At 39.1% G+C, this 12,973-nt stretch overlaps 1 protein-coding gene across 8 annotated transcripts in view; it reads left to right on the top strand.

Moving 5' to 3' along the window:
• LOC100576383 (mannosyl-oligosaccharide 1,2-alpha-mannosidase IA) overlaps positions 1–12,973 on the top strand; it is a 477,580-nt gene that overhangs the window by 392,627 nt on the left and 71,980 nt on the right. Inside the window, exons 2-3 of one of the 8 annotated variants that reach the window (XM_026440488.1) lie at positions 3,087–3,227; positions 4,087–4,519. The exons of 6 other annotated variants lie outside the window; for them this stretch is intronic. In XM_026440488.1, the coding sequence (XP_026296273.1) occupies positions 4,157–4,519 (363 nt within the window). In that variant the 5' untranslated portion in view covers positions 3,087–3,227; positions 4,087–4,156. The remainder of the gene's footprint in view (positions 1–3,086; positions 3,228–4,086; positions 4,520–12,973) is intronic. One more of the 8 variants, XM_016911775.2, reaches the window with a different exon arrangement.

Genomic DNA, 12,973 nt, shown 5'->3' with positions numbered 1-12,973 from the left:
AGATATTTCTCTCTGACTGACTCTGATTAAAATATCTTGCGAGTTAGAATTAAACGAAGGAATAATTTATAACAAAATTTGATGGTCGATGAAAAGTATTGAATTATATTGCGATTGCAACTTCTAATTTTCGATTAAGAATAAAAAAGTTTTTATAATGTAATGTTGTGAATAACGTTCCTCCACGAAAATAATAATAATAATAATAATAATAATAGATTGAAAAGAAAGAAAGAAGGAAGGAAAAGGGGAGCGAGAAATAATAAATAACGTGATTGCAGGGGCGATACGGGTGATAGAGGATTTAAAAACGGAAGGGGGACAACGGAAGGGAAATGGTATTTTCCAGGGAATTTTTTCGGAATTGCTGGGTGGTCGAGCACGTGCACCACGTGTACGTGTCCATTCGCGACGCGAATTTGCCTGGCTTTAAAGCACTTGCACCGGTCCAATTTTCCACAAGAATGTGACACGTAGCAATCTTGGTAACCCCGGGGCCCAGCCCCACGATTTATTAGCCACCGAATGTACCTTCCACGATTTATCTTCCTTCTCCTCCTCCCTCTTCGTTTTTTCCTTCCTTCTTATTTTAATTTTCTTATTTCCTCCCGGCTCCTTTCCTTCTCTCCTTTTTTCCTCTCTCCCTCTCTCTTTAGATTTGACTTTTCGTCAGGTTCCGTCACGTTTTTTTCTCTCCTTTTCCATCCCTCGTTTCTCGAGAGGGAGATCAAATTTACCACGGAAATTCATCGTCCAAAAGATCGAATCAACGTTGAAACAAGAAAAGAAATCGTAAAGTTTTTTTAAGCGAGCACTCCTCGAGAATTCCCACCCTCAGAAAACGCGGATTAATCAGAATTGGCCCGATATAATATATCAAAATGGTGGATGCAATTTGCGTTTCCGCGCCAAGTTGTTGCTTCCGTTTTCGAAGCGGCCCCGGGGGGGATGATGAACGAAGATTCCACAGCCGCTGTCCGTTACCTTGATCGAGGTATCACCGCGATTAAGGTGTAATTCTGGACGGGGATGAAAGAAATTTCAGTGGCGGACCGGGGGTAAGAAAGTTGTAACCTGAAGGGTTAATTGCGAGGCGTTAAATTGCCGTGGTGGTGGTATTTCGAGATACTTTTAGGGGGAGAAGTCGGTTTAATTCCCGTGCTAATCTCGCCTCGAGACTGTTCGCGATCTCCCTGCGATTTTCACCGTGAATTTAAATTATTTTAATTTTATTTTATTCGAGTGTTACGTTTTTCTTCTCCAAGGCGAAATCGTCTGGACATCGAATCTAAAACCTGATTTAAATAAAGGATCTTGAAAAGTTTGTAATAATTTTACCAAATGAATAATAATACTGAAAAGATATAAATTCGTTCAGAAAAATTATCAATCTTCCGATATGTATTTAAAATAACAAATACAAATACCATACTCAATATCTTTATATTCATCCATTTCAAAAGAAAGAGTTCGCCCCATTTAAATTTTCATCCCCGCACTCTTGGATCTGGACACGAATTTCCAAAAATTTCCCCTCCCTGGTGGGTAGGTGGAGGAGGATCCTGGCGTGGAGGAACACGCTCGTTCGAAGAAGTGGTTCGCAAAAAAAAAAAAAGAAAAAAGGAGAAAGAGAATCTGCAGGTGTAACGCCTGCAGCGACCGGGTGATAAAATGCGCGCGGACTTTGGATGCGAGGAGGGCCAGAGAAACATCCCGCGATGCCCGGGGCTCGATAAAAAATGCAGTGATCACGTTTCGGCAGAGACTTTGGAATCTCTGGAGCTGGAGCTCGCTCTTCCTTCCCTTTGAATCGCGCCCCTCGCGCTTTGTATCGGTCCTCTATCGACCGATCGGTCGTCGAGATCCGTGGATTGGTTTCATAGGCTCTTCTTCGCGATCGGAATCGAATTTGCTCGAACGTTGAAAGATTGAAGAGACACTCGGATGTATTATATTCCGAATTTTTTTTCCTTTTGAAATTATCCGGTTTGAAATTTTTTACACGAGAAAGGGAGGGAGTTAGAGGATGGAGGATGAAAGTTTCTGTTCCGTAATTTAAAAGTTACGATTAATTTGAATCGTTTTTTAATTGTTAAAAACTTGTCGACGAGGGATATTTAGAAAAAAATGGAAACTCGATTGGAGGAATAGTTCAACCAACAAAATTTAAATTATTCCGATACTTTTAACGAAGTACTAGCCGTTGCTAGCAACAAAGGGAATCTCACAAAAGCTCCCCTCCTCCCCAATTATTTTCCGTTGCCTCGTCGAAACCGAAATCTGACCGCGTATCAATGCAGCAAAGGTTACTCGCGCTTGTGTTCCACGAGCCAGATCGTGGTATACACACACATACGCGCGCGCTCACATAACAAGCGCGCTATTGTCGTTGATTAAAAGTTAAATTGATAACCAGGCCTGATTTGTTAATTTGCAAACGCGATTACCGACGCACGGTAATCAAGATTACAGTGTCATTGACCATCCATATAACGAGAAGTGCGTTTAACGCGTATCGGTACGTAAATGCGTTTCATCGATGGGCGAGCAATTATTCTCTCGCCTCGCTTAACAATCGCCATTGTCTTCCGATACTTGAATAATTTCCCCCTATTCGAATTTCCCGCGGAATTTACCCCCCGCCGCTTTCGTTTTCACGCTCGATTCTCTTTCGGGGATAAATTAGAATAACCCAGAGAGAGATGAGATGATTTTATCTTGAGAATTTTTCTTAAGATTGGGATATTTCCAATACGTTTCAATATTCGGATTTTTGTATTCGTATCGCTTATTTAAAAATCGTGCAGCATCCACTCGATAAGAATTAATACGAATAAATTTCGAATCTTTCAAAAATTGAGATACAAACGAGAGGCTTTTTAAATAGGTGATTAAGTGATAAAATAAATAAGAAAAAAACCCCTCGTTTATGGAGAAGGTTTATCGGTTAACGTTTTACGACGTAGGGACGAATCAAAGCGAGTCGAACTCAGAAGAAACATGCGAGACGCATACGAGGAAAGGGAAGATTTTTCGTGGTGTTTGTGCGCCTGTTCACCGAACACAGTGAATTTCTCTCTTCGCAGCTGACGAGAATTCCGAGTCGATGAGATCGAAGCAAAGGGACGCGAGCTGAAAACGCGCGGCCGCCGTCGTTGAAGGCTACTTAAAACGACCATTGAGCACTCGTCGGGGTGCTCGAATTACCTACAACAGGTGGCCCGCAAGTAAGTGCCTCCGGTGTGTTCGCACCCTCGCCTGATTTCACGCCACTCTCGTTCGATTCTAATCGCCGATTCTTTTTTTCTTTTTCTTTTTTTTTTTTTTTTTTTTTTACGAAGACTTTCTTTACTTCTTTCAACTACTCTACTACGAATCTTCGAATATTCTTGTTTTTTTTTCTTTTTCTTTTCTTTTTTTTCTTTTTTTTAGTAGATTTTATGGTCAATGGTCGATTTGAGAAGTGAAGATGTACAACCAATGAGAGGAAAATTTGGCAATTCGAGTGGATGAAAAGTCAAAGAGATTTCCAAACTTTCGAATCGTCCAATTTTCCTCGTAAAAAATTAAAGATTTAAACTTTGTTATGTGGAGTAATTATGTGGGTCCAAAGAACTTGCATTCGACTATCTGTAATAAGTCTGCATAATCCTCGAAATTTAACATTAATTATAATAAAACTAATAATCAACTTAGCCAAAACTTGACGTATAAACTTTATATAGGCTTAATATATACATAACAAAGTTTTCTACCATCCCCAGAATCTCGACATCTTGTACGTATCTATAAATAATCCCACTCTACCATTCATCCTGAATACAAACCGACTATCCTGAAATCGAAGAGGACGATGCGTACCTTCATTTCGTTCAATTCCAAGATCCTTTTCAATCTTCCACGTACAAATCCCTGAAAACGAATAATAAAATAATAAACTGCTAACCAACTGTACGTTCGAGAAAATTTCGAGGAAAAAAAGAAAAGAAAGGAAAGAAAGAAAGAAAAAATTCCGGCCTCAACACACACACACGCGCACGCGCGCACGCACACATCACGTGTACATGTAACGTGTTCCACGCACAGCTCCGCCAATACGAGCGAAACATCTGCAACTCCGGGCGGCTTGTGGGAGTGCAGCAAGTGCCTGGACGAGATGCGGCTGATGCAGAGGTTGGCGATCAGCGGACTCCTGTCCGTGATACTGATCGTCCTTCTCACCGGCACGTTCGTCACGCGTCGTGATCTCGCGAACGTGGTGGAGCGTGGAGGGGCGCCCGAGGAGCGCAGCAGCGAGCAGCAAGCGAACCCCGCATGGGTGCAGAGTAACGCGATCCCGGGCCAGGACGAGGCGAAACCCCTCGAGGATAAGGATCGATGGGTGGACCCGAGGCAGAGACAGTCGGAGCCGTCCGCGGTCGGACCACCGCCGGTCCCCGTCCCCGGGCCCTACGTCATTAAACCGCCTAATCCACCCCTGGATGACGTGACTAATCAGCGCCGCGAGAAGATCAAAGAGGTAAGCGGTTCCAGAGCGTGTCTGCTCTCTCATCCTCTCTCTCTCTCTCTATCTTTCTTTGCTCTCCACTTGTACATGTGTATACATCAGTGGTGGTCATTGATACGTGGAGACGTTTCTCATGGGAATTTCGCCGTTTTCGTTTGCTTTTTCCTCGAGATGGGAATAGATGAGGAGGAGGAGTTGACGGAGAGGTGGGATTGTTAATATCGAAAGAGTTGAGAGACTTTTCTCTGATCTGGAATGAATGTTGGAGATTGGTCGAGAGGCGTGTAATAAAGTTAATTGCAATTTGTGAGGAAAGCAGACGAAAGTTTTTTGGAGATTTATGTAGTATTCTCAAAATTGTATATCTCAGATTAGCGTTTTCTTTGCGCTCGTGAATCGAGCTTCTTCCCCTCCATTTCACCAAAAATCGAATGCTTAATTCGAAGCTTAAGGTAAGAGGTATTTGTAGAGAGCTACTGTTCTCGATTTTTCGCGTACAAATTGATATCACGAGACATCTGGTGGATTTGTGGAAGCATATCTGAAAGTATCTTTGCAAGAAAAGAAAGAAAGAAAGAAGGTAAGTCAAAGAGAGAGAGAAAGAAAGAAAGTTTTCTCGTCCGTCGAGAAAGAAATCTGCATTCGAGGGATGAAAGAAACGCTGCGATCCACGAGGCGTGATTCTTCTCGCGTAATACACGTGATGTTTGGAACGATACCAGGGCCCGATATAATCTGAAATTATCCGCCATTTCGTGATGCGGTAATTGAGGCGTTGGCCGCAACGTGGAAACGTTTCATCACTGGATGCTGTCAGTGATTTAACGATTGCTTAATTTAAAACCCGTGGCTCGAGTTTCAACCTCGTTCCTACCTCTCTTTCTCTCTCTTTCTGTTTAGGGAAACCGGCAATTCGTTGTTCAAACAGAGACCGATCTCTCTTTTCGCCCCTCGAAATTGTTGGAATTCGAATTCCCTCGGAAATGGACGATGATTTGGAAACAATTTAGATCGATTTTATGGGGTTAATGAGAATTTCTTGGGATTTATCGCGTAAGAAATGATACGAAAATTTCGCTTTTTATCGAATCACACTTTTGCAGAGTTATGTAGAGCATAATGGATTACGGAGCAATTTTTTTTTTTAGCGGGATATTTCGCTTTGAAGGGGTGAAATCGACCCTTCAAGTTTCTCGATGTTTTTATAATTTTTTTTTTTTTTTTAAATATAACTTTGCCACGGGATAGAGGATCACTTTAAACGCGTAAAACGTTTTATCAGAGGATTTTAATACTCTATTATTTCGTTGTAGAAAAAAGAAAAAAAAATAAAAGAGATAAAATCGAGTTCGAAAATTCGAAACGCGTTAAAAATTTTGAAATTTTGATTTCACTCCCTCGATGAAAATAGAAAAATCCTTCGATGAGGAGAAAAAAAAAATTGATCCACGTGCATAACTCGTTACATTTATACGAGTACAAATATTCATTGAAAATCTTCAGGATCTTGAGTTTCTTTCTCTATGTTATATTTTCATTTATAATAATTGAGAGGGGAGGAAAACATTGCCTCGCATGCAAACGATATTTCATCGCTTAAATTCAATCTCGACACCATTGCATTTCGATGGTTTGAAAGTCGAGAGAACACGGTTTGAAAAATTTGGTGACTTTTCCATTCGTCGGTGTTTGCGGTTCGCTGCAAGTCCCGTGGCGCGGCGTCGAAAAGGAGCGGAAATTAAAGAGAATCGCGAAGGGAAAATCAATGAATCCTTTGTCGAGGCCGGCCAATAATCGTCTCGCCGCGTAGAAAATGGGGATGAAACGAAGAGGGCGAAGACAATGGCACGGAAACGGCCAAGACGGAGGATTAGTCGAACGTAATTTCAAACACACCGCGTGTCAATTTGAAAACAACCGTGGAAATACAAATTTTATTTTTCGATAAAATCGTAATTTGAAATGATCTCATAAATATTCGTTTAATAATCGCGAATATATTTAATACTAAAATTTTGATCAAAGAAATGACTGACTGAGACGTTACGTTATATCCTTGCCCTCTCATCATCAGAGAACAAATTAGAGAAAAGGAAAAATTCCAAAACAATCCCTAAACACTTTATTTCACTCTTTGAAATTATCATCATTATCTTGGATCAAACGTGATATATAATCATCGAGAAAGTTGGAGAAATAAATCATGATGAAATTCACAGAGCAAAATTCCAGAGTTGAGGGCGTCTGTTGGGATCGGAGGGAGAGGTTGAGTTGGCTGCATCTTGCCGCGTAATTAATTTAGCAAAGAGCGGTAAACTGGATATCCGCGATAATTCCGCCCGGAGAGGAAGATCGGCGCGATAAAACGAGTCAATCACATTAAGGCCGGTTCGAGGTTCTGCCGGAACGATTATCCCTTTGAAAGCTCCGCCCGTCTTTCCATCCTCTAATTCAACCCTTCCCCTCCCCTCCCCCTCCTGTCTCCCTGTGCGCGTTGTGTTTCCTGTAAATCTATTTCGACCGGCTGATTATCGTTATCCGCATCAATCCCTTCTGGCTGATGGATTTGTCCGAAACAATGCTCGCTAATTGAAAGCCATGGATAATTGTGGCCCACGATCCAATATATCCGGATTTTGGTGAATTAATCCGCTTCCCCCGTTTCTTGATTGTTTTGAAAGAACAACGCGTTAAAGAACGCGATTCGAGCCTTTTGGAAAGGGGTGGAAAATAGTTTGTTGTGCGTCAAGCAGAAAGTAATCGTGAATCGTGGTTTATTATTTATTGTATACAATTGTAAAAATAGTATCTTATGGATGCATTAAATTTTTCTAATCGATAAAAAAAGGAAGTAGGGAGAGAGAGAGATTAGAAACGTTTAAATGAAATGAAGGAAATCGAGATAGAGATGTTCGTTTAATGGACATTCGATGGGATTATTCTTAAAAGTGTCAATGGAGCACTAATGCACGGCCACAAATTGACAAATCTTGCTTTTTTTTTTCTTTTTTTGATTAATTTAATCGATTTCCTCCGATCAAATCGGTTTTGTTAAAAGAACAATCGATCATTATCTAATTTAGTTAGAATCGTTAGAATTTATCGGCCTTCGTTTCTTTTTGGAAAATTCTTTTCTAGAAAACTCAACGGTAACATCGTAAAAAAAATGGTTTTCCACGTTTAGAATTCAGATTGAATTTATCCTGAAATTTTTGAACGGCAAACGCGAAATATTATTTAAAGAAAGAAAAATGAGAGATTCGATTTAAATTTATTAATAATGCTGTCCACTTTATGAGAATTAATAAAAGCTTCGACTCGTTGGTCGGAATATTACAAGCGAATAAATGTGAAACGCCGCAAATTATTATTTGCAAAAGAAGAGAAGAATTTTCGAATTTTTGTGAAATATTAACAAGAAAATTCGTAAATACGAAAATTCTGCAAATATTACCTTCCAAAAAGGAGGAAATTTATAAACTGATATTTCTAAAAAAAAATACACAAAATTTTTCTCCTCTTCCCAAAAAATCAAAAGGTAATACTCCCCTTTTTTAATTTACAATAATCGAGTATCCTTCTCCATCTCCAAATCCATTCACAAATTTTTCATTTCTCCAAAAAAAAACAAGTCTCTCCCTACTCTCCATAAATTTCCCCTCTCAAAGGATTAAAATTCCATTCACGAAACCCCCCTCTTTCTTCGTTTCTCCCCTCCTTTTAGAAGCCCAACTTCTATTCCTCGCTCTATAATAACGCGCTATTTTTACGCTTGCCGGGGATATAATTAGTTCCGTAATTGGATCGCCACGAATTCTCTTCTCGTGGTAAATTCCCTCCCCCCTCTTCTCGAAACGACGTGTTTCGTTATGGCCACGTTATGGGGAGAGAGCTTAGAGAGATCTCCCCTCGAGCTCTCGAGGTACACATCGTTCATTTCGAACGAAGCAATTTGCTTTGCAAGTGGACCTCGCGTAATTCACGAAACGGGTAAACCGCGCGTTTCGAGATATGGATCTCGATTTATCGTTCGCGCTCCATCTTGGATGGATCTGAGGAGGATTGGAGGAGGGAGGAGGGTATCATCGATGGAATAAAAACCATCGTTTAACCTCGGTACTCGGCGATTCGACCGTTTTTTTTTTTTTTTCGATCGTTTTGAATATAAATTGCTCGTTTAAGGGGAGAGGAGTGTCGCTCGGGGGGGAGGAGAGGTTTAAAACGAGGTTTTTAATATTGCGGATATTAGTTGGAAATAGTAGAGCGGTGAATGAGATTCGATATTTGGTTAAGGAATTGTCGAAATTTCGAATCATGTGATTTCGAGGGTTCGTAATATTTTAATTATTATATTTTGAAACGATTGCGATCGTTTCTGGTATTGTGAATCTTTAGATTATACGAAATTTTTATTATAATTGCGATTGGTCGACTGATGGTTCTTTTTCAACGTTCGATTAAGAGTTATTGGAATTTTAAACTCTGTGCTTGTGAATATTTTACACGAGGATGAGTCATGTAATTGAGATTGTGCAATTGTCACATCGATTTTTCTTTCTTTTTCTTCTAATCTTGTATTCACGGACTATTTTCAATATTTTTCTAATATTATTTCTCTCGCACATTGTACATTTATTATGATAATACGATCGAAATTAATTCTTTTTCTTTTGTTTAAACTATTTTTTCTCTCCTTCGATACATTGAGCGACGATTAATTATATAAAATTCTGGTATATAAAAACGAGAACAATCGATTAATAATACATACTTGTTCTTTTTCCATTTGCACACCGTATTTCAACCGGTTTCCCCATTTAATTGTACATTTACCGAACGAAAACACGTTAATTAAATTTATAGTAACCAAGAATGCAAGATACGACACGTAAACACGTGTTCTTTACAACACATGTTTGTTATTTTCAATACACACGCGTTTATTTAAAAAACCGATCGATCGAAATTACTTTATTATTAATCGTGGGCTATAATAATAATAATAATAATAGTCCCGTCAAGTTTCGAGACGTTTCGATTGGATCGGTAAATACCTTAACCAACGGGGAAACGTGTATTGTGCATCGAAAGCTCGTATAACACGGGCGAAATGGCGTCAAAATCGATTCCGCACGACGTCGATCTGATTACATGGGGCCAAGCAGCGCGCTACTCAAACGATCACTAATCCCGACGTATTAGGGATCGAGCTTTAAACGTTGCCTCTAATTATCGGCACGCATGCAAATCGTGTATGCGCCGCCGTACGTTGTAGCTGGAATATACTGTTTCAACGATATGTTTCGAGGCGATAATCGCGGATGTACGTTGGCTTATTATCCTCTCGAGATCTGTATCTGCACCTCGATAGGATAAAATTTTAAAAAAAGGGAGATAAACCTTCGTCGAAGGAAAGGAATTACGAGTATGAGAAAACTGAATAAATCAAAGATCCTAGGATAGAAATATTATACGAAGATAGTCGTTTAAAAAATTAATACGAAAAGTTTCGACGAGAAAATTTTGTTCAACACTTTGTGCACTTTTCTTTCGAGAAAATACTCCGAAAAACTAAAGAGTTTTATATTAATTTAAAATTAGAAGATGGAAGAAAGGAAACATATCTTTAATATTAATTTTATAAATTTTACCAAAAGCTGTAGAAGAAGAAGAAGAAGAAGAAGAAGAAGAAGAAGGATGTTCTCCGAGTCTGATTACCATTTCCGGTGCGGAGGAAGGCGTGCGATGATATTCGAACAAATGGACCTTCCGACAAAGTCGCATTGTCCGTCGGGTGAACGGGTCTGGCACAATGGAAGCGGTTCCTTTTAATGAGACGCTGGTTAAGGGAGAAACGATAGAAGGGCGTGGGTGGGGGACAGGGTGTTTCATAAATCGTGGCCTCGGTTAATGAGAAATTCGACGAACCACGACGAGGAACGCAACAAATGCACGAATCGAAATTATTCCGTGTGTATGTCGCGTGATTTAAAGAAGCTTTTTTTCTTTTTCTTTTAAAGCTTGATTCGATCGAGAAATTTGAGATCTCTTATCTTATACCCGCGTAAAATAAAATAACGAAATTGAATGACGATGAAGTTAGTTTCCCTCGAAAGGTAAATATACATCTATTCCTCGATTAACCTGTTCGTGATTTTTTTTTTTTTTTATAGAGAAAATAATATTTGACCGAGTCGATAAATTGTATAAATATATCATACGATGTTTGGCTTCGATGAAAAGTTCGCTAAAAAATTTATTTGATCTAAAAGTTTAAATATTTGAACTTGACACGCTAAATTAATTGTACAACAGAAAAAAAATCCTCTCTAAAAACACTCAACACAAAATTTAAGAACCGCGTACATACATCCCAAATAGTTTTAAAAAATTTTTCCAAAAAATTAGACGCCACGTTCGTTCGAAACAAATCTTCTTCGACAATGAAAAGAAGCTTCCTCGACCAGAATTCCAACGTATTCTTCACCACCCAACCCTCGATCCCAAATTGCTCAAGACGCCCCTTCTCTTTCTCTCTCTCTCTCTCTCTGCTTGGAACACAAAGACAGAAAGGGAGAAGAACGCGCGCGTGTGTGTAAACGGTCGGTTGAAGCGAGCTTTCATTCACGGATCGAGAGAGATGGGGGTGGTGCAAGGGGTGTCGGTCGTTACGAGGAATAATTCACGCTATTAGCCCCCAAGCTGCACAATGAGCGCGCCATCTCGACAATAAACAAAGACGACATAATTATAGTATACCTCCGTTGAGGGTCGTCGTCGGTGTAGAATTCCGGTCTTTTGCCCCATCCCTCCATCCCCCTTGATCGAGCAACTCGAGCCACGTACCCAAGAAGTGTCGTTTGTGCGTTTCAACGGGCGTCCGTTGGATCTTCTCTCTCCACGGCTTTCCATCCCCGATCGATCAAACCTTGGTTTGGCAGAATTTCGAGTAAGGATCGTGCGTTGTATCGGTGATATTTGATATCGGTGGAGAAAGTGATTTTAGTTGAGGAGCGTTTGTCTGTGGAAGATTTGAAAATGGAAGAATTGAAAAAAGATGCAAATGCTTTTTCTTTTTAACTTTCTCTACATCGTGTATGATATATTATAACGCTAAAACTATTAGAAAATATCAGTATATGTGTAGTTATCTGCATAAATAGTTTGGTTTTTTGCGTTTCGTGAATGAATTTTTCCACGTTCGAATCACGCATAAATACTTTATGCATTTGTGAGCATGCATCTTTATAAAGTTTAAGTATACGCGCGACTTGAAGGTGTGTTACTTGTTCGTTATATTATAATAGCACTCGTTAATTCGTCTAAGACAGACAAGCAAGATGTTATTGATTCATCGTCGAATAGAAACTTGTTTGTCGTTTCTTTCTCCGGGATGTAGGATATATGAGAAAGTGGTGAAGTCATTGAAAAGCACGAAGAATGTGAAAAGAATAATATCTTAAAATAAATATGTGGAAATGATGTAGAAATTTTAATTATATTCGATTGATTTCCAAAAATATTTATTACATTTCTTGTCGAGAAAAGAAGAAAGGAAAAATTCTTCAAATAATCTTTACTTTCCGTTATTTATATATTTTTTACACCGTTCTCGACACCGATGAGAGCGAATATGATCGAATCGTTGAAGTTTTCTTCTCGATTAATGATATTCGACGCTATAATTGGCCTCGTCCTCCCACGAAGATCGGTTCTTGTTTCGATGATCCTTCGGGATGACGAAGAAACGTGCCACACGCGTATCACATCCTGAGGTAATCCCTGAGGATCTACCAAGCTGAATTTTAATTTTAAACGGATAAGAAAGATTGGCATCGAACCAAGCTGTGATTGAAATTTTGCGAGATATTTCGTTTAAAGAGGAAAAAATGGATGAATGCAATTTGCTTTAAAAGAGTATCATTAAGAGTATCTCGAAGAATCGTTAAAATTTTGAAAATTTATTGTACGAAAGGCGAAGAAACAAACGATAAAGTTTTATAAAACGGAAAACACAAAGGTACTTTGATTCGTGCATATTAAAAATTGTGCGTTTCCACTTAAAAAAAAAAAAAACGAAGGTCAGTTTCATATATGACCTCTCCTTTTCCATCCTCCATAATAATTATCAATGCTACGTAATACATTTTCTAGCGTCGAGCATCAAATTTATAAAAAACACTTTTCCATAATATTTTTTTCTTTGAATACAAATAAAAATTAAAAAAAGAATACGTTTGATACAAATTTTGTACACGTATATTTGATTATATATCGTTACGATCGCCTCAATGTGAAACGCGAATATAAATCGTACGGCACGGAAAACGAAAACATCGATTGTCATTGATATCGAAAGTATCGATTTAACGCAGTCGTTCCCCGGACACGGAGCGGAACGGACGTGTTTCCCTCTGCTCTCTCCTCGAAAGAATATTACTTAAATAAAATTGTGTTTTAAATAAT

This window comes from Apis mellifera, linkage group LG4, assembly GCF_003254395.2.
Source record: "Apis mellifera strain DH4 linkage group LG4, Amel_HAv3.1, whole genome shotgun sequence".
Taxonomy (NCBI): Eukaryota; Metazoa; Arthropoda; class Insecta; order Hymenoptera; family Apidae; genus Apis; species Apis mellifera.
The sequence above is the reverse complement of the archived record's forward strand: the minus strand, read 5'-3'. Positions and strand labels throughout refer to the sequence as shown.